General features: G+C 48.3%; 1 protein-coding gene across 1 annotated transcript; it reads left to right on the top strand.

Moving 5' to 3' along the window:
• Positions 1-1,786: 1,786 nt before the first annotated feature.
• LOC136550019 (transcription factor RF2a-like) lies at positions 1,787-6,264 on the top strand. Its single transcript, XM_066541454.1, has 4 exons — positions 1,787-2,639; positions 3,506-3,638; positions 5,187-5,271; positions 5,530-6,264. Exons 1-4 carry the CDS (start codon positions 2,080-2,082, stop codon positions 5,865-5,867), a joined length of 1,116 nt encoding a protein of 371 aa, XP_066397551.1. The 5' UTR covers positions 1,787-2,079; the 3' UTR covers positions 5,868-6,264.
• Positions 6,265-21,835: the final 15,571 nt, after the last annotated feature.

Genomic DNA, 21,835 nt, shown 5'->3' with positions numbered 1-21,835 from the left:
ATTTTAGGAAGCTTTTTTTCGGATTGCATAATATTCCCTTCGTCCTGAAATACAATGCATTATGGCTTATAAAATTTGTATTCAAATGTAATGCAATCTATGCGGTGTCCAAGTCTAGATTTAGCAAAGTTGCTATAGTTTAAGGAGAAACACCTTAATTGGGTTTAATCTATGGGTGGATGCATCATTTTGAGTATTATATTAAGTTGTCTTAAGATTTTAAGAATGCATTGTATTATAGGACATAGAGAGTAGAAAATTGCTTTCCCTCCCTTTCTCTTGGTCGTCCAACCTTTTGAAGCACTGCTCCTATCCTCTCGGGGTTCTCACCTCCTCTCCTCTCCTTTGAGCGTAGTCGTGTGAGACGTCAAGGGCTGAGGCTAACTATGAAGCATTGCACTCGTCGAAGAGATCCACGTCCTTTGCAGCTCAGTAGTCGTTCGAGCTTTGGAGCTAAGGCACAAGCCACATAGATCTATCCCTCGCCGTCCTCCAAGTTGCATAAGCTATGGCCTATGGCGTGCATAGTCGGCACCATCGCTCCACCGTGTTAGCACGGGTTCACCAAGTTGGATGTGCCAACAGAACCGACACGACCCAAAAGAAAAGGCTCTGTGCTATGTCTAGTCCGAGGGGTCAAGCCCATGGGTGATCACAACACTAGCCAACTTCGCTAACGTGCCCTTAGTAAAAGCAGGTCATGCTTTATCGAGGTCGTCCTTGCTGTGTCGGACGAGCATTTAGACATCCAGAGGTCTTATTGGTTGTTTGCATTAGCCTTTGTCTGTATTTAGCCTTATGCAACATAACTTAAGGCAACATAATATGCAGTGTCTTGGTGTTTATTTATTTGCACAAACAAACCACATATTGGTTATTTACATTTTGTTGCATGTATTTATCTTCATGTTATTTTTTTCTCTACCACGCTCAAGGAGCACATTTTTTATTAAAAGGATAGCAACACGGGTACATGAGGCAACCATGGCTTACCCAACCGAAGGAGGAACACAAAGAACAAGAAAACAGACGCTAGGGAGACTGAAGCTGCAATTACACGGTTACAATTTGCGACCAACGAACGAGAAGCGGAGTTAACCTCCTGAAACCAGTCACAACCCAAAGACTTGCCTCGTCATTGTTTTTTTGGCAGCAGCCAAGCTAGCATCGTTGCAAACCTATCGAACACATGACTATTCCTTTCCTTCCAGACTAACCAGGGTACCAGCAGGAACTAGGATCCGTCGCAGCTCCTTCGGCAACAATTTCCTCTCTGAGAGCCACTGATCAGTGATCAACAACAAACTGCTCCACCAGCGCCGATTGTTGGATGGCCAGGGCAGCACGAAGCCTGGCCCGGACCTCACACGTTACACGTATAGACGTAGGCCACAGGCAGACGGTCCATTGTCTCCGGCTCCCGATGACAAAGGGCACATAGGTCGCAGACTAACCATCGTCTTCATGTTCTAGTTGAGGTATCAAGTTTCTAATAGAAGTTTGAGTGATGAAAACATATTTTTTATATGCACATCGTACTTGTGTAAACCTACCTTGTCTCATATGATCAGGCTTGTGTAAAACTACATTATCTAACTATCAGGCTTGTGCAAACCTGCATTATCTAATACGATCAAATCTCGCCTACTAGCTAAAAGAGCATTTTTTTTTATAAGGAGCTAAAAGAGCATTGGACACGCTTTAAGTACTATACAAACCTACATAAGAGTCTTTACATAGACAACTAAACACGAGCAAACTCTACACCGTGTACTTTTAAGTGTAGAATTTTTCCGTTTGTTGCATTCCAGCGTTCTTTGTCCATCTATTTCATGCGAAAAATGCTCAAGGGATAAGTGACAGACAGACGACACAGACAGCCCTTCCCTCTCCAATCCTCTCGTCATTTCCTCTCGCTTCTGCTCGGTTGCAACCCAGCGCGTAGATCTTATTCTTGGACGAGAATTCTCCTCAAGCTCTCCAATTTCTGTTCTTGCGCCGCTTAACAATTCAACCCTGAAATTCTTTGGCGGCGCAGTCTTCACCCGAATCTTGGGTCGTAGACTCGTAGCCAAGAAGATGAACAAGGACAAGGCTCCGATGCCGGGAGATGGCGGCCCCAGCGACGGCTTGCCGCCGCAGTCCACGCGCCGTGCCGGGGCGCCGCCTTCGTCGTCGACCCCGCCGCCGGAGTACGACATCAGCCGCATGCCGGACTTCCCTACCCGGAGCACCGGCCACCGGCGTGCGCACTCCGAGATCCTGGGCCTACCCGACGACCTCGACCTCAGCGCTCCCGGAGGCGGCGACGGACCGTCGCTGTCGGACGAGAACGACGAGGAGCTCTTCTCCATGTTCCTTGATGTGGACAAGCTGAACTCATCGTGCGGGGCGTCGTCGGAGGCCGAGGCTGAGTCCTCGTCCTCCGCGGGTGGCGGCGGTGAGGGGGCTGAGCTGGGCCACGCGCCCAGGCCAAGGCATCAGCACAGCCAGTCCATGGATGAGTCCATGTCGATCAAGGCGGAACAGCTGGTGGGGGCGCCGGGGATGGAGGGGATGTCGTCTGCAGAGGCCAAGAAAGCAGTGTCTGCGGCGAAACTGGCTGAGCTTGCTCTTGTTGACCCAAAGAGGGCTAAAAGGTCTGTTTTCTCACAGAATTGTATGTTTGTTCTTGTGAAATTTCATCTATTTTGCATTTTTTTTTGCATGGTACTTGGTTCGGTTGGCCTGATTTATTTTTGAAACGGACTTGGCTACGATGATTTGGACTTGGCTGCGTTATTTATTGATCATTTTCATATCAAATGATTGCATCAGTAAATCTGCCTTTGCTATATTCTTAGCTAAAGGGAGGTTAGTGCATTATTTGTTGAACATTTTCACAGAACAGGTTGCTGAGAGGCAAGGTGGATCAGTAGATGGTAGGCGAGACCGCGAGACTGAGGGCAAAATTTCGTAGTGAACTTTAACTAAGAATCTGATTCTTAGTTTCAAAGAGCCAAAGGATGTATTAAGGGTTTCTTTGCACAAGTAGTATTGAGGGTGAAAATGTCTGATTCCCATAGCTTCATGTTTGTTCTTGTGAAATTTCTTCTACATATAGTCCTTTTACATACAAATCAGTTCGGCTGGCCAGTCTTACTTTGAATGACTACATTATCTGTTTGTCATTTCACATTAGACAGTTGCATCTGGAAAGCTTTCTCTGGGTGGACCTTTGAATGAATGTAAATGGTATAAGTAATCAAGGTTTGCTTCATAGAGTGGGTCAGGTTATAAGAAATATTGGTCACATTAAAAGAAAGATAGGTCATGGGCAGGTGAGAGGAATAAGAAATATCGCATTCATATGGCCAAACAATCAAAGTGTGCAAGTGTGGTTTGTTCCCTCAGTTTTAGAGTCCTTCCATTGCCATTTTTCAGAATGATCATTCTTCAAGATAAATTGAATTTATGCTGCGAATAAGCATACTTATACTGATTTATTATCGGTATCATTTAACAGGATTTGGGCTAATAGACAATCTGCTGCAAGATCGAAGGAAAGGAAGATGCGATATATTGCTGAGCTCGAGCGCAAGGTGCAAACCCTGCAAACAGAAGCCACAATATTGTCGGCTCAGCTAGCATTGCTGCAGGTAGGCACTATTTCTCTGGAGCTCCCTTATGGATTTTTCTGGTTTTGAAGTTAGTCTTGAACTGGCTGCTGGGGTTCTTTCTGAGATCATCAAGTTTTAGGAACTGATAGACAATTAATGTATACCGAAGAAGCATGATTTAAGAAATGAAACTGGCCACCGAGTCGCTGGAACTCACAGTCTGTGCTCGAGCCTGCAGTTGAATAGCTGATGTGCGGTTCAAATTATGTTAGATGCCTTAATATAATTCCATACACAACCCGGCTCCTGGCTCCCTTCTACCGCATGCGCGGGAACCCAGGACCTGTGTTCTGCACTTCCTGCTCGCATCAACATGTGTTTTTAGGTATCTACATGTGTTTTTAGGGATCTACAGCAGTCCACATTGATGGCTTTTAATCCATACTATTTATTGCCTTGGCATATGCATGATAAGCATAGTTTGGGCGTTTGGCATAGTCGTTTGATTGCAGAATGCTTAAATGCTATTTAATTTTAATCCAAGGTGAAGTTATAGCTTTTTCATTGTCATAACTCATAACCATGGCTAGTGTTTTTTTGGGTGGTAACTTGGGACTTTTGGAGAGACCAGGGGTTTGATCCTTGAATCCTTCCATATTTATGTCATACCAGCTGCCAGTTTCTTTTTGGGTGTGAACCAGCTCTCTGTCCTGTTTTAAAAGGATGTGCTAAAGTAGAACTATCTGTTAAGAATCATTTGATCTGTCCAATATATTATCATGGTTCTTTTCAGATGTTGCCATTTTTTTTTAATATAAAATAGTATTGAGTAAATTTGCTTTCTTTATGGAAAGGAATGATGTTCCATCAATGAAAGACGTAATATCTGTACAATTGTACAAACACAAGTGGCATCGAGACATGTCTTGCATTGCACAAAACACCACATTCATGTGGTTTACTACAGTAGAGTCAGATGTGATGAGATACATCTTGGAAGGATCATTTTCTAAGATGCGATATCTCATATCCCTGTGGTTTGAAACTATTGATCAAAGTAGGCCATAATGCCATGCTAGTTTTGGAATGGCTTGATGGTTTTGTGGGCATTTCTTTCCTCCTTGTTATTAGTGAGACATAGCCTTTATCCCTTGTTAGGTCTTTATACCATTCACATAGTTACCCAAATAATAGGAGGTGCTTGCTGTTCCCTAGATGGATATAATGTTCAGAAAAAAATATTGTTAGAGAGGGTGTACTTTATACTAGTTTCATATGTCACACAAGAGATATTTTTGTTTGTTGTCATATTATCTTAATGATTGGCCAGAACTATGCTGTGTACAGAAAAGTACGCTGTATTACAAAAAGTTTTGACATCTTAAAGCTTAGTGAAATGAGGTCCCAACTTGCAATTTCTCATGTTGTATGGAGCATCATTCCTTTCTGGAGCTACCAATTAATATACAAAATACTTGTGGATCACACCTAGATGCTTCACTATGCTCATGCGATTAATATCAGCTATTCTGCTCATTTACCTTGCTCTTGCTACTAACTGTTATTGTACTTGTGTCGATATGTTAGAGAGACACCACTGGACTAACAACCGAGAATAGTGAGCTGAAGATTCGCCTGCAGACCATGGAACAGCAAGTCCACTTACAAGATGGTAATATTCATCCGACCCTTATGACTGATGGATTTTACCTTGTCCAACATTTTAGTTATTAGGTCTACTGCAGTAACAGTTAATTTCTGCATGCTACTATTTTTTCCTACTTTTCCTATGCATGATGTTTAGCCTACCCCAACTTGCTTGGGACTGAAAGGCTATGTTGTTGTTGTTGTTCCTATGCATGATGCCAGAGCCTGTGTGCATGCGAAATATATGAGCATAGTTCACTAGTGTTTGCTGTTCTTTGTGCAGCTTTGAATGACACACTGAAAGCAGAGGTCCAGCGGCTGAAGGTGGCAACAGGACAGGTGGCCAATGGTGGTGGAGGGATGATGATGAACTTTGGCGCCATGCCACGCCCGTTTGGAGGCAACCAGCAGATGTTCCACAACAACCAAGCGATGCAATCCATGCTGGCAACACACCAGATGCAGCAGCTCCAGCTCCACTCCCAGCCTCAGCAGCAGCAGCACCTGCACTCGCTGCAGGCGCAGCAGGTCCAGCAGGTGGCGAGAGACCTCAAGATGAAAGGGCATCTGGGCGGCCAAGGCCAGTGGGGCGATGGGAAGTCTGGGAGCAGCGGCAGCTGAGCCTACTGGCACTGGAATTTTGGTGTACGTGGTGGTTAGGAGTGGAGATCCCTTGTTTTGGGGATGTTGCTGTGCAAGTGTAGCTATCGTTAACTCAGTTATCTATCTATAGGCTCAGTTCAGCTTCAGTTTATCGTTAACTTGGTGATCTATAGGCTCAGGTCACCTGCAAGGCTGCAACGTACTTCAGTTCAGAAACTCGGATGGTAACAGATGTTTATCTGCTGGATTTTGTTTGTATCTCTTTGCTAGTTTAAGGGTAAAAATGGTTGGAATTTCAGGGTTTCAGATGGAATCTCCCGTCTGTCATGTACTCAGGTAGCTCGGTACTGGACTACTGGATGTATTGCTATTGCATTTAGATATGTAGCCTGCCTTGGCTGCAGTGGTGGTGTAGCATTTAGAATTGTTTGACTCCTTGGTAATCGAGAATTGTTTGACTCTTCGGCGAAGAAGCGAGAATTCCATTTTTTGCGGGAACATAGGGAGTACAATTCTAGAGTTCACATCACCAAATTAAAGAGCAGCACGCTTGAATAGTAGTACTAGTGAGAACGATCCTGCTGCATTGGCAGAACAACCATCAGGGTTCCACGGTGAGCCTGCATTATCGCTGTATGCCTGTATAGTTTATGGTACTCAGTTACCTATATATAGCTATCAACAGTTCTGTTGCGAGTTCAGTTCAGAACTTCGGGTCGGCAGTCTCGGATGGTCCTGGATGAAATTTGGTTGCATCCTTTTCAGTTCCCTAGATAAAGATACTCTCGGATGGTCCTGGTGGAGTTTGGTTGCATCTTTTTCAACTTGCTATTGCTAGTTCAAGGGGGCAAAATTGGGCGTCTCGGATGTGTCGACGCAGCAAGGTTCGGAGGTTGCCGAGCCTGGAGGAGGAACGTCGCCACCTGCGCTGACCAAACGCAACCATCCGTTCGGCAAAAAAAGGACGCGACTAATATCCTTGGTCGGGTTGGTGCGCGCCGGGTGCACCCATCGGCACCAAACAACCCCTTGTTTACCGTTTCTGGTTCAACCACTAGTCCTATCACAATTCACACCACCCCCCGACCCAGCATATAGCCGCCGTCACCCGCGTGGTCCTCCACCCGTGCACTGCACTGCACGCGATGCCGGAGCCCGCGGGGTACGCGCCGCTGGGCGCGGTGGAGCGGCAGCGGCGGCGGGCGCTGTTCCTGCAGAGCTACCAGTTCTCGGTGGAGCGGCGGCAGGGGCCGGCGGAGTGGCTGGGCCTGGGCCTGGGCGGCCGCCTCGCGCGGAGGCTGCGCGAGGTCGGCGGGGCCGTGGCGAGGGCGGCCGGGCGCGCGCGCGGCGCGGCGCGCTGGTGGGTGGGCGCGGGGCTCGCCAGGGCGTGGCGCGGGTGGAGGCCGCGCGCGGACACGCTGCTCGGCTGCTTCGGCTCCGCGGCGCACCACAAGTACTACCTGCACGACTACGCGTGACGCGTCGTCATCGACGACGCATGTGTATGGTGCACGGCAAAAACGTGCTGCTACGTGACGCGGCTGCTTTGATTCTCAAGTATGTGCCGTGGTGTATTATTGATTTGTTGCAACTGTACACTGTGTACTTGTGCAGCGTCTAGCACACTGTCTGTGCGCTACGTGCCTACGTCCTTTGTGATATGCATCTACTAGCATATTAATTAACATATCTTTTATTTTCTTCTCGAATACACAAGAGGGCTGCACAGTTTTTTTTTATTTAGATAGGAGAAATAAATGTTTACACGACGTGGCACGACCAGCCGTGCGCTAAACTTGAGACATGCTATATGGCAAACTGAACCACCATCAAAATGCCCATCTAAAGAGAACCTCAAACTAGGTTGTTCCCAGCTCAAATTGTCGTACTTGATTAGCTGCAGCAGCAATTGGAGCGTTGTTGAGGTCTTCCTAAAGCACCCAGTGTTCGTCTCCTTTCGGACACTACATGAGACCAAGGCAAATATATAAGGAGTCGAGCCTGCGTCACTTGTCTGGTGGTCAGCTGTGCCTCAACTTACGCCGCCGCCGCTCTCTTCAGCCCGAGCAGCTCGCGCCAGCGGCTGGAGCAGCTGGGCGCCTTGGGAGTGAATGCGAGGTCCGACGCCGCACCGCAGGCCGCGAGCGCCGGCGCCGCCTGCCGCTGGGGAGCAAGCCACGGGCGCGAGCCACGCTGCTGCGCAGGCCGTAGGCGCGGGCTCCGCGGCCGGCCGGCCAGCACCATCCACGACGCCGACCTGGTGCCTGGGGCAGCTGTGGAAGACGACAACGTGCTCCCTCCGCTCCATCTCCGTTCTCTTCTCTTCCTCTGTCTCTACTCTCTCTCTCCGGCGCCGGTGTGAGCTTGGAGGTGAGGCGGCAGTCCCACGGATTGGATTGGTCAGCGGCTGAAGTTCATGTGCTTGAGGTGTTTGTGCAAATGTATCAGTGGTAGGTGCTGGGAAGAAGAAAGGGGTAACTCTACCCATGAGCTGATGCGGGGTAACCGTATTCGCTTGTGCAGCCTACCAAACAATGTCCGGTCCTCAGCCTGGCTTAGCTTCATACACGGAAACAAACACGATTAGTTGCACGCGATAAGCATGTCCCAATCCAGCCGGTCTCGGACCAGCCACACGAGCCACCCGAGTCCAGCAAATAAACAGGCCCGTAGAGAACTAAGGGAAGCACATCTATCTATGCTGGTGGGCGCGCACTCCCCTCACTGCTGTCGCGTGCCCCATCCGCCACCGTAGGCTCGCGCCCTGTCGCGCGCGCCTTTTGCCCCCTCCCGTCGCATGCATCGCCCACCTGAAAGGATCAAGATGCTCAAGAGGAGGTGAATTGGGCTAATTCTAAATTTTCTTGTAATAATTAAATCCTACGGTTAGCCCAATTAACCCCTTGTGCCTAGAAAAATATTTCTATCAATCTAACGCACAAATGACTTGCAACCTATGCTCCAAACTTACTCTAGCATGACAATTCTATGAATGTAAAAACAAGTATTGAATTGCTCAAAGTAAATGCTCAAAGTAATTGCTCAAAGTAAATGGAGAGAGAGAAATGCGGCGATGTTTTGCCGAGGTATCGGAGAGTCGCCACTCCCCACTAGTCCTCGTTGGAGCACCCGTGCAAGGGTGTAGCTCCCCCTTGATCCGCGCAAGGATCAAGTGCTCTCTACGGGTTGATTCTTCGATACTCCGTCACGGTGAATCACCCACAACCGCTCATAACTTGAGTTGGGTCACCCACAAGCTCCACCGGGTGATCACCAAGCTCCCAATCACCACCAAGCCGTCTAGGTGATGGCGATCATCAAGAGTAACAAGCACGAACTCTCACTTGACCACGCGAAGCCTAATGAGAACGGTGGATGCACACTTTACTACTCTTGATTCACTAATGAGGCTACTCTCTTGGATTCTCAAATCTCAATCACCTCACTAGGACCTTACTCTTCTTGGCACTCACAAACGTGTTTCTCAGCTGTTGGAATGAGCAAAAGTAACTCCACACACGAGTGGAGCTTCTATTTATAAGGCAGCCTGAAAAACGAACCGTTATGTGCCTCTGCGGGGTGACCGGACGCTACGGTCATATTGACCGGATGCTCCGGTCAGTTCAACCCGCACACCAGTGATTAAGTGTTGACCGGACGCTCTCAAGGTCCAGTCACCACTGACCGAATGCGTCCGGTCCCATTTTTCCCTCACTGGATGCTTACTGTACTCGACCAAACGCTGGATCCTCAGGGTCTGGTTAGTATTGACCGGACGCGTCTGGTCGCAGATTCACTCTTCTGGAACCTTACTGTAGTCGACCGGACGCCGCCTCTCAGCGTCCGGTCACTTGACCACTCAGCGTCCGGTTGCGCCAGACGCAATCTCCTTGATCAAATGAACTGACCGGACCCTGCGGCCAGCGTCCGGTCGCACCGGAGCCAGCGTCTGGTCAGCATTTGACCCTCCATTCACTTCCAACTCTCGATCATATGTGAATGAAGTTTGCTCCATTGGATCTTAGGCATATGTAGGAGCTACCTAGCGCTAGTTTTAACAAGTGTGCACCACACCTAACTCACTAGACTTATCTAGGTCAAGCTACCTATCCATACCCCCCTTAATAGTATGGTCAAAGAAAAAACAAAGTCCTAAACTACTCTAAGTGTCACTCCAACTCCAATCGACACTTAGAACTAGTCATCCTTAACCTTGTCGTCCATCCTTTGAAAACCGAAATGATTTCCATCGTAGGGGCATGACCACCTTGATTGCCCAATTAATCTCTATTACCATGACCTAACTTAATTGCCTCTGCAAAACACACGTTAGTCATAGTAATCTTGTATTGTCATTAATCACCAAAACCCAACAAGGGGCCTAGATGCTTTCAATCTCTCCCTTTTTGGTGATTGATGACAATACCACCTCGAGGATGTGAAAGAGTGAGGTTTTTGACATGCTTGGTTCATATAAGCTTTTGTCAATAGGAACAAAAGTGTTAGGCAAGCTTATATGACCCAAGCCAACATGATGTACTCAAAAGATATGAAATAAGCATGAGTACAAGTAATAAAGCTCATTTGCATCGGAGTAAAGCGCGGAAGCAAAGGCAAATGAGCATAACACAAGTGATATGACATATAAAGGAATTCAAAGTAGAGAGCACACATGTCATATATCACAATCACGTAGATATCACTATCACATAGATATAATAATATGCATGAAAGTAAACACACGAATGCATAATAGTAATAATGTATCACACAAATAAAGCTCTAAATGTATATAATAGACTAATAGCTAACTAGGCTCCCCCTAAAAGATGCTCCCCCTGAGTCTACATACTCGAACCCTCTCCCCTTTTGGCGTCAAACACCAAAACCTAAGGTTCGGTCGGTGGGGCTACAGCGGACGAGCCGGGCGCTGAGGTACGTGAGGCAAACTAGAACTGGGCGCCATCATTATCTGACCCTGAGCTCTGTACTGACTGACCCTCTGTGGCTGGAAGCATCGCTGAAGCGGTCTGGGTCTGAGCTGGGGCAGGTGCTGCCTATGATGCTGCTGGTATATCTATCGTAGGATATGAAGATGCGACAGAAGAAGGGAGCCTCTGAGTAGTCACGGTGACGGGAGCTGCTGTAGAAGGACCTGGGGCATACATATGTGGTGGTGTAGGCATCCCTGTCAACTCGCTGAAAGATGCTCCAAGACTCCTGGAGACTGACGTGTCAGGTACAAATAGCGAGGGTGACTGATTAGGTGTGAAGCCCGTCTGATATGGTGTGAACTGTGGGGCTACCACTGGCGAGGATAATCACTGGGACACCTGTACTATGGGAGAAGCAAATGGAGCTAGAGACTATCCTTGACTCTGAAGCCCACTGGGCTGTACTGCTAGAGTCATCGTAGTGGTGGCAGGCTGAGCAAGCTGGGGTGAAGGCTATGACTGTGGAGCCCCAAGTGCTGTTACTACATGCTGCATAAATCCCATAAGCTGCTGTTGTATGAGTAACTGCTGCTGATGCATCTGGAGGACTTGCTGCTATTGCTGGAACTCATCCTGATGAGCCTAAAACTGTGCAAAGTTGGTAGCGGTCTCCTGAGCCTATCGTGCCTGATCCTGCTGCATTCGCTCAAGAATAGCAATCAAAGCGGGGTCCGTCTGCGGTGCAGGTGGAGCGAAGCTAGAACTGCCAGCCTCTGCATCGTGTTTGCGAGGAGGCATATGAGGAATAGGCAGGTAGTCATCATTCGAACTGTCACTAGACTCACTCCTCTCCTCCTGAGCCTCAAGCTCCTCCTCCTTAGTAGCGGCTATACCTCTGATAATCTCGTCCTACTGAGCTACGGACTTTGGTACATCTAGACGATGGCGAGGCTAAGTGGGTGCCTGTGGTGTGCTATGCCTGATCCTTTGTGCCATGTTATAAGCTGGAAACTCTATGGTGACACCTCTGTACTCTGCAACCATCTCTGGTGTCCTAACATGCACAGCCTTGAGCATAAGGAATGTGATCCAATGTGCATATGGAAGCTGTCTACGACCCTTGAAGCCCTCGGCTATCGTGTCCTCCATCTCAAACAGAAGAAGATCCCAAATATCGAACACTGTCTGCTGCATCAGGGCGTTGAGGAGCCAAAGCTATAGGCAAGTCAGACCCTTTTTGTATCCCATCCTGGGAAGTAGTGTCCTCCTAATGATAGCCTCTAGAACCCTAGCTATAGGAGTAAGGTCACTAGGGTTCCTCCTCGACCCCTCACCAAAGGGCTCTTTGAAGCAATGACGCACAAGATCTGTAGGGGGCACCAAACCACTATGGGGGCACCTAGGAGGCTCTTGCTGTCCATAACATACCTCATGTAACCTGACAGGCTGCTCCTATAGCCTCAGTATCTCCCTACCCCTATGACTCATCATCCTATAGTCTCTGCCTCTGAATGCAAAGTGTATAGAGTTATGATGCGGGTCAATGTAGAGCGAAGCATAGAATTGTCGAACCCAAGATGGTACATACACTCCTGTCCAGCCAATCAGATCTGTTAGCCCCGACAGATATGCAAGGTAGGGGCGAATATGCTCTCCAGCTGCTGTGACTATAGCCTCTATACTGTAGACTCTCTGAGATCTGAAGACTGCTCCACTCTTTAGATAGGCATTGTAGAAATCCTCCTACAGTGGCGTGTAGAAACCCTCTACTGCTCTCTCATCCCTCCTAGATGGAAACCATACATTAAACTCTACAAATCTCAGCTGCTGAACCTGCTTGGCTGTGGTGGCCCTCAAGTCAAGGTGGGTCACTGGAGGTGGACCATGTGGTCTAGGCGGTGGACGGGACCCCCTCCACTGAGTTGGCACCCTCGATGAGACTAGAACATAGGTACGACTAGAGTGGTGTAGCTGTGCCTGGGGTGCCTGCTCGGTCTCCTTGGCCTCCTCGGCCTGCTGACCCTCCTGTGTCCCCTGAGCTGGCTGAGGCTCTGCTGGTGGGGGCTGCTGCTGTGACTCCCCCTGAGGCTGAGGATCTACAATGTGAAGACATCGTCCTGCCATCATGACAGTCCTAGATGGACTACCATGAAGACTCTCAATCTGCTTAAGTCTGCCCTATGCCTTTGGTGACAGATGATCTGCAATGACAACTCCACTGTGGGCACCTCCTCTCTTGGCACGCTCTGCAGCCTCAGCAACTGCTGTTGCTCTCGCTGTCTCTGCATCAGGGTACTTGCGCTTCTTTGATGCAACCTGCTTTGTCGCCTTGCCTTTAGGTCCTGTAGGCTGGCGAGGCAGGGGCCTCGGATCCTCATCTCCTAGACCTCCACCAACATTCTTGGTGTGAGCCATCTAATCTGACTAGAACCACTGCCGCTGAAAAGACCAACTGTCCACTGACACTTTCGAGGCTTGGCCTCGATCCGTACTCGCGAGCTTGGCTCCGAGTTGACTGTCAACTGCCATTGACACCTCAACGACACCGACTCACTGCACGATGGAATAGAAGGATATACAAGTAAATACGATATATCTAATAGATGCGAAACCCTATGAGAGCAGGCAATTTAGATGCGAAATAGAAGCGAGTGGCTTGCTACCTAACGAACCGGTGATCCAAGAAGAAGGGAAGTGACCCGTGGGGAACCACCGACTCGGCTAGGGTTAGGGTTGGTGGTGAGCAGTTAATCGATAGACCTAGATGCAATGGAGAACAATGCTTTGAAAACAATTTAGGTTACGAGCGAGGCAATGTGAGTTAGGAGCTAGGTCAAGGGCAATGGCATTAGGTCAGACCTTTACTGACGCTGGATGTGGATGGCATAGAGGCAGCTCTAGATCACGGTGGCGCAGACCATGGCGCAGGACCCGACGGCGTTGGAACGGAGGCGCTGGCGGCGCGAGGGCAGGCAACGGCGTGCACGCGAGCTGGTAGTGGCGTGCGCACGGGCTGAGGCATGCAAGGCTCGGCGGCGCGGGAAGTCGCGGCTACGGTGGCTTGCGGTCGCTAGGGCACGATGGGGGCGCTGCGATGTTGGCGGTGGATTAGCTTAAAAGAAATCACCGGTGCTGATTAAATAGGGTGGCCCTAACGAGTCAGAAACGGAAAACAGGAAAGAGACTGTCGATGTTTCACCACCGATAGCCTGCCACGGGGGTACCCGGGGCAGTATGTTTGGGCTTCGGCATATGCTGAACTCGATGGTTAACGCAAGAGACAGTCGATTTACCCTGGTTCAGGCCCTCGATCGTAGATCGAGCAATAACCTTACGTCCAGTCGGCGTTAGCCTTTGCGTTGGATTGATTGTAATGTGTTGTGTTGTGTTGTGTTGTACAATTGTTCTCTCTCTCTCAGGAGCCCTGCCCTCCTTTATATAGTCAGGAGGCCAGAGTCCTAGTCGGTTTATAATGAGATTTCCTAGTAGGATTACCTAATAGTTCTACTACTACGATTATATGGGAAGAATCCTAGTTGGACTAGATCTTTTTTCTACCCTGTGGGGTATCCTGTGGGTCCCGCATCGACAAGCCCCCGAGCACTTCATGGTTGAGCTCTGAAAATCTCGCTCTGCTCCTTCTGGTCTTGTTGAGTAGGAACAAAATATCATCCGAGCGTTTTCTGAAGTGAAACCTTGTAGCGCTTCTTGGGATCTTTGGGTGGTGAGTGCTTTTGAAGAAAAAGTGCATCCATTTGGTTGTAGCCCTCGAGCCTCTTGCTATTTGGAACAAGGAGCTGGAGGATCTTGTCTTGAAGTTGCCCTGATTGTTCGTTGAAATTTTATCAAAAAGAACTCGCTCGAACATGGCTTGTTCCGGGTTCTTTTTGCCGTAATGTCTTGAAGTGGTCTGCGTTGAGGAAGCCTATTGGCGACGTGCGCTTTTTCAAAGAAAAAGGGCACTCACTGAGTGTAGCCCCCGAGCCTCTTGCTATTTGGAACAAAAAGTTGGAGGGTCTTGATCCTTTATGTTGTTTGAAAATTTTGTATTCTGAAGTAGTCCCCGAGACTTGGATTACGTCATCATCCGAGTAGTTTTGCGGTAAGCAGCCTCCGAGCTTATGTCAAAAAATTGCACTCACTGAGTGTAGGCCCCGTGCTTTCTCTGAGTTCTTCTTTTTAGAAAAGAAGTCGGATGAAGAGTCTTGATGTGTCGTCGTTGTAGTCTTGAGTTTCTTGTATTCTTGGTCTTTTGTCTTTGGTTCTGAGCCTCCGGGAATAGGTGAAAATTAAGGCCGAGCTCCCTAGCTCAGTGTTGTTTAAGCTATGATGCCGTCCAAGCCCCCGAGCGTATATCCGTGTTGTTTTGTTCAGGAAGAACTCGGATGCGTGGTTTTGGCGTATTCTTTGATAGTTTTGCTGTTGTCAGATGTAGTTGTATGGTGGTGGTTGAGTGTAAATGCATTTTGTTCATGGGTTGTACTGTGCTGGTATATTCTTCCGAATATGCCCGTCTTCGAGTACCGCTTCCTCTCGCCTGAGTCGTCTATTATTGTGTCCTGTCTTTTCACTGTGTCCTTTGTTAGGCCTATTTCATTGGTACTCCTAGTCCATGTGCGCCGATCCTTTGGTCTATAAATACTGTCCCTGAGTGCTTGTTTTTATTTATTGGATATTCTGTTGAAACCTTGGTGGTCATGAATATGGTAGTTTGTGAAGTAGAGCAGCCCCCGGGCATGTTTTGTAATTTCTGTGTGTCTTGTCGTAGATGGAGGAAGTCTTGTGATAGGGATTAGAGGTAGGCTGATCCCGCGACAGCATTGTGCCAGGATGTACGTGGTGGTAGTTGGAGGAAGTCTTGTGATGTGGGCTTCGTTCCTTCATCCGGCAGTTCTGGGTTGATCCTCGTCGCCTGTCTTGAGACCATCCGGTGCAGATCAACACCATATCCAGCATCACATCGGTCTTGGGTAGACAGATGCCTGCCGGTCTTCTATGCTCCATGTTGCCCTGCCGTGCTGTCGATTTCCGCCTTGGATGCACTGCGTTCGTCCTTTGAAGAAAATAGTGTAACTGATGGCGGTTTGTCCTTCCGAGTAGCAATTTGGGACACGTAGTCGTTCCAGAGCCTAGTCGTGTCCGTGTTCCTCTTTGCTACTTTGCTTTTCATGGTGCTGAGTTCGTTGGGTCTTGTAAGATTTGTAATCTTTTATTTTTGAAATCGCTTGTAATGTAATGAATCTTGTCTTCTGAGTTGTCTTTGACTTTTCTGTTGTGATCCCTGTTGTTCATGAGACTACCGAGTTCTTTCTTACATAACCGGGTTCTTTTGTTCCTCGTGAGGTAGCCCTTTCTTTCTTCTTTCTTTCTTCTTGGTTTGACGGGTCGTTCTTGTATCGATCTGATAATCCTGCCGTGGCGTTGGACGGATAAGTCTGAAATCTGCCCGTTGGTTTTTACCGTTGTGAGGATTCGTGCCCTCCGTCGTTTTAGCTGCGTCGGTAAATGGACCGTTGCGTTCCCACACTGTGCTTTAACGGGCCTTGTGGGCTATTTGTATTACTGAGAAATCTATTTAAAGACCTTTTATCTTCCTTTCCTTTGTCACCCAGCTCTTGCCTTTAAACCCTAGTTCTCAAAAATCCGCCGCCGTCATTGTCGCCATCACCTGAGCACCATCATTCTAGCTTCATCTCCTTTAGCGCCTTTTTTGCTTCCGCCAGTTCATGGGAAAGAAGAAAACCGCAAGCAAGTCTCAGGCGACCTTCGTGGACGAGGAGTCATCCCTGTCTTTGATTGAAAACCATGAGTTCGTGGCCATGAGGGCAGCTCAGAAAGTTTGGCCGGCTCCAACAACAAGTGAAGACCAGCTGCGCGAGCTCGTTAGTGATGGCTTGATCCAAAGCAAAGTCATCGCTGAATGGAGAGTTCCGGGCGAGCATCGGGTTCCGGCTCCGGGTCCTGGTGAGATTGTCCTTTTTGTTTCCTTTGTCCATGCTGGACTCTGTCTTCCTGCTTCTGCCTTCCTTCATCAGTTTCTTGGTTATTTCGGGGTTAGTCTGAACCATCTAACCCCCAATGCCGTTCTCCATCTTTCTGTTTTTGTTCACCTTTGTGAAGCCTTCCTTGGGATCCCTCCTTCTCTATCTCTTTTTTGCTTTTTCTTTCGCCTGAAACCCCAACCCCGCCGTGAAGAAACCAGTGCCCTCGGTGGTTGCGGGATTCAGTTTCACTAGGGTCTCAAAATTAAGTTTTTTGACTATGACCTGGTTGATTCTGTCAAAGATTGGCGTGCCGAGTGGTTTTACGCTGCCAATTTGATCCCTTCTCTTGTTGTTCACTCCGGATCCGGTCCTGTGGCGAATGACCGGTGGGACAAGAAGCTTGAGTCCCCTGCTGAGATTCAAGCGATCCAGCCACTCCTTGATAGGATTAACACGTTGAAACAGCAGGGATTGACCGGCTTTGGTATTGTCTCAAGCTTTCTTCGTCGCCGGGTTCAGCCCTTGAAAGAGCGGGAACATCTCGGCTTTGAGTATTCTGGGGCCGAGGATCCTTCACGCATGGTCCCAGCTCTTGAGCTGACCGGTGAGGAGGTACTCGAGCGCCTCCAGAAGATGCTGAAAGGAGTGAGCATCATTCCTCCTGCCGTCTCTGAGTTCTCGGCCATCAACCCGCCCCCAGCTGTGAGTTGTCTATCTTTTTATTTGAGTTCTTTATGTACTCTTGCTGCATTCGTTCTTGCTTAGCTTTTCTTTGTCTTGGTGTTTTATCTTTTTTCGCAGGAGCTTGGGCGGAATTTTGTCGATCTGATCCCCCTTGGTGTTCTCCCTGTCGTGGCGGAGACTGGGGATCGTCTAGCTGGTACTTCTACAATTAGTAAGTCTGAAACCTTTACAGCCCTTCCTGGGGTTTCTTTCAGATTTGTTGATGTATATGAAGAGTATGTTCCTCGTCTAGTCCCTCGCGGTCCTCGCAGTGTCCCGAAGAGGGGGCGAATGGACGGGTCTTCATCTGGCTTGCCTGTCTCCAAGAAGCCTCGCAAACCAAGTACTCCCTCAGGTACTCCAGTTGTTGCTAGCATGCTCTTAGGTGAGCATATTTAATACTCTTTTGTTCTTTTATTTTCATGTTTCTCTCTTGAACCGAGTACTTTTCATCTCCTTTTCAGCGGGTGCTCTGGTTTCGTTGGCTGAAGAAGAAGAGGATGATGAAGTCCCCCTCGTCATGCGGCGGTGAGTTGTTTTTCATATTCTTGTTGCATTGAATTTCTCCTCTTTGTTTTGAATTTTAGTCTTGGACTTTTTGAAGTAATCGGAGGTCGGGTGTGAGTTCTTCCGAGGCTCTCGCGCCGACTTCTTCTGAAGCTCCAGTGTCGAGTTCTTTGGTTGCCTCTGTCCCGAGCTGTTCCGCTCCTCCGGTGCGGAGTTCTTCTACGGCCCCAGCCCCAGCTTCTTCTTCAGCTCCGGCTTCTTCCACGGCTCCAGCCCCGGCTTCTTCCGCGGCTCCGTTATCTGCTGTCCCGCTCTTGTCGCTGGGTTGCGGGGACGTCTTCGCCGTCGTGGTTCCCCCTGCGAGGCCTTCTCTTGGTTTTGCGAAGAAAAAAGTAGTCGGGTGAGTAAATTCTAGCTTTATCTCTTTGGCTTTTATCTTCCTTCTTCTGGTTCTTATTGGTGCTTCCTTTTATCACTTTTTAGTGTTTCGTCTTCTCTAATTTCTTCATCGACTTCTTCTCTACCTCCCGCCGCGCCAACGAGTTTCGAGCCTCGGGACTCACAACACTGTGTTGATGAAGTTGCCGCGGGGGCTTCAGAGCTACCTGGCGGAGTTGCGGACTTGGTTGCTCTGGAGGTAACTGTGGCCGTCGCACCGGGTTCTTCTGAGGGTTTGGCTCCGGCTTCCTTGGAGGTCGCTTTGGTCGTTCCTCCTTCGCCCCAGCCGGCCTCTCCTTCCCCTTCTCTTATCTTCGGCGGCCCCTCCTTTTCCGGTGACGTGGTGCAACAGTTCGATGCCACTCATCGGTTATCGGAGCTGACCGTAGCCTGGGGGAGCTTGTCGACCCTTGTGACTTCTTTTGGTGAAAAGCTCCAGGTAGGTTTTACTGTCGTTCCTCTTTTGCATGCTTGTTTTTTCTTCTATCCTTACGCTTTGTTTCTCTTTGCTTCTTTTTGCCCAGTCTTTTTCTCATGATCATTCTGGCTTCTTTTTCTCATCTGAAAATGAGAGGAAGTTGTCTTCGGAGGTGGACGCTCTGAAAGCCGATCTTGACCTTCTCCGGGGTTGAGTTGGAGACGGAGCGTCAATTGCACCAAAAGGAGGAGAAAGCCCTTCGCGCCTGGGTAGTGGAGACGGAGAAACAGAGGGATGCTGCAGTGGAGTCTGCGAAGAATGAATGCAAAGGTGCCACGGGTTCTGCCTGTTTCTTCTTGTATTTTGACTTCTTTTTCCGCTGACTTGTTCTTTGGTGTTCTGTCTAGCTCTCCGAGTTGAGAAGCAGAAGCTCTCGGAGAGTATTAATGAAATGAAGGCCCTTGTCCGTTCTAGTCATAATAGAGCTGAGGAGGTAAATACTCATGCTGAGGAAGAACTCGCCCTTGCTAGGCTGATTAGGCGTGGAGCTGACAGAGATCTTGTGCAGGCCCAAAAAACCATTGAAGGCTTGTCCGGGAAGCTGGCGACGGCTACCGAGAATTGGAATGCCTTGTGGAAATCTTTTCGTTCGGTGGTCGATGTCCTTCGGACTCCAGCGGATGACGGGCAATCTTGGGCGCAGTTCATTCCCCGGATTCCGACTCGTTTCCAAGAGTTCGCGAAGAGGTGTGCCCAAGTATGTACCAAGAATGTGCTGGCCCAGGTCCGGGTCCTTGCTCCAGAAGCGCCTCTCTCCAAGATAGCAGAAGAAGCTGAAAGCGAATATCTTGACGCCGTTGAAAGGATGGAGCCCGAGGTTGAAGATCTAGCCAGTAGGGTTGTAGATAGTCTAAATATTGATATTTCCCTTTCTGATGATAACGCCTAACTCGACTGAGCGTCCTCTTGTAATATTACACTTCTTTTTAAATGAAGATTCTTTATCTTTGTCGATGTATTCTTTGCCTGGGTGCAGTTGAAGTTACTTGACTTGCTGAGTACCTTGTCTTGTTCCCGTCTCTGCTCCGTAAGACAACTCTGTGCGTTATTCTGACGAGGCCCCTCGATTTGTCGAGTACTTTTCTTTTCTTCTTTCCTTTGTGATCTGTCGAGTGCTTTGTCCGTGCTATGACTCGGCATCCGAGTGCTTTCTTGAGTGGCGCTTGTGCTTTCCTAAGGAAAAAGTGTTCCTATCTGGATGTAGCCCCCGAGCCTCTTGCTTTTCGGAACGAAGTGCTGGAGGGTCTTTTGAAGTTGAAATTTCGGTCGTCTCAGCCAATTTGCTTTTTGTTAGCTTTTAGCTACCCTCATTGGCGAGTTCAAGCGTTTTTTCAGCTATTTTGCTCTTGGCCGGGATGCTCAGGCATGTTTTCAGCCATTTTGTTTTTTGTTTCGGGTGTTAGCTTTTAGCTACCCTCATCGGCGGGCTCAAGCATTTTTTCAGCTATTTTGCTCTCGGCCGGAATGCTCAGGCATGTTTTCAGCCATTTTACTTTTTGTTTCGGGTGTTAGCTTTTAGCTACCCTCATCGGCGGACTCAAGCGTTTTTTCAGCTATTTTGCTCTCGGCCGGAATGCTCAGGCATGTTTTCAGCCATTTTGTTTTTTGTTTCGGGTGTTAGCTTTTAGCTACCCTCATCGGCGGACTCAAGCATTTTTTCAGCTATTTTGCTCTCGGCCGGAATGCTCAGGCATGTTTTCAGCCATTTTGCTTTTTGTTTCGGGTGTTAGCTTTTAGCTACCCTCATCGGCGGGCTCAAGCGTTTTTTCAGCTATTTTGCTCTCGGCCGGAATGCTCAGGCATGTTTTCAGCCATTTTGCTTTTTGTTTCGGGTGTTAGCTTTTAGCTACCCTCATCGGCGGGCTCAAGCGTTTTTCAGCTATTTTGCTCTCGGCCAGAATGCTCAGGCATGTTTTCAGCTATTTTGCTTTTTGTTTCGTAAAAACAACTCGTTGGAAGTCATGACAAGACATGCTGTGGATGAATATCATCTTTTATTGATCATGAGTATAAACTAATACATATGTTGTTGAAGAGTATTGTCTTTCGTTGATTGTGAAAGTAGGTCCCTTATGGCTTGCATATCTGTTTCTTCTTGAGTTGTTTTTACGCGTAGAATCTTCTTAGCTGGCTGATGTGCCATGTATTGCTGACTTCTTTTCCATCTTCGGTCATTAACTTGTATGTGCCTGGTCCGGTGACTTTTGTGACGATGAACGGGCCTTCCCATGGACTGAGTAGCTTATGTCTTCCATCAGTCTTTTGTATCCTTCTTAGTACTAAGTCTCCGACTTGTAGTGATCGAGGTTGGGTGCTCTTGTTGTAATGCCATCTTAAACCTTGTAGGTATCTGGCTGATCAGAGGGTAGCGTTTATTCTGATTTCTTCTAAGCTGTCGAGTTCTAATCTTCTTGTATGTTCTGCTTCTCCTTCATCGTATTGCTCTATCTTTGGGGATGTCCAGATCAAGTCGGCAGGTAGTATGGCCTCTGACCCATAAACTAGGAAGAAAGGTGAGTAGCCTGTTGCTCTGCTTATTTGAGTTCGTAGTCCCCATACTACTTTTGGTAATTCTTCAATCCATTTGGACCCATAGTCCACTAGTTCTTCGTATAATCTTGGCTTTAATCCAGCTAGTATGAGTCCATTAGCCCTTTCTACTTGTCCGTTGGCCTCTGGATGTGCAACAGACGCATAGTCTATACTAAAACCATAGTCTTGTGCCCAGCTCTTGAATTCTGTAGCTGTGAAGGGGGAGCCTAGATCTATGATGATTCGATTGGGCATGCCGAAGCGGTGCGTAATGTCTTGGATGAACTCGACTGCTTTGGTTGCGCTGTATTTCGCGAGTGGTTTGTATTCGATCCACTTGGTGAACTTGTCGATTGCTACAAAGATGTACTCGAAGCCGCCTTTTGCTTT

Source organism: Miscanthus floridulus, chromosome 4 (assembly GCF_019320115.1).
Source record: "Miscanthus floridulus cultivar M001 chromosome 4, ASM1932011v1, whole genome shotgun sequence".
In the NCBI taxonomy this organism is placed as follows: Eukaryota; Viridiplantae; Streptophyta; class Magnoliopsida; order Poales; family Poaceae; genus Miscanthus; species Miscanthus floridulus.
This window is presented reverse-complemented; position numbering and strand designations above follow the sequence as displayed.

Coding starts and splice junctions, on each gene's coding strand:
- LOC136550019 (XM_066541454.1), top strand. CDS start 2,080: ATGAACAAGGACAAGGCTCCGATGCCGGGAGATGGCGGCCCCAGCGAC. Junction 2,640..3,505: donor GACCCAAAGAGGGCTAAAAG/GTCTGTTTTCTC, acceptor ATCATTTAACAG/GATTTGGGCTAATAGACAAT. Junction 3,639..5,186: donor CTCAGCTAGCATTGCTGCAG/GTAGGCACTATT, acceptor TCGATATGTTAG/AGAGACACCACTGGACTAAC.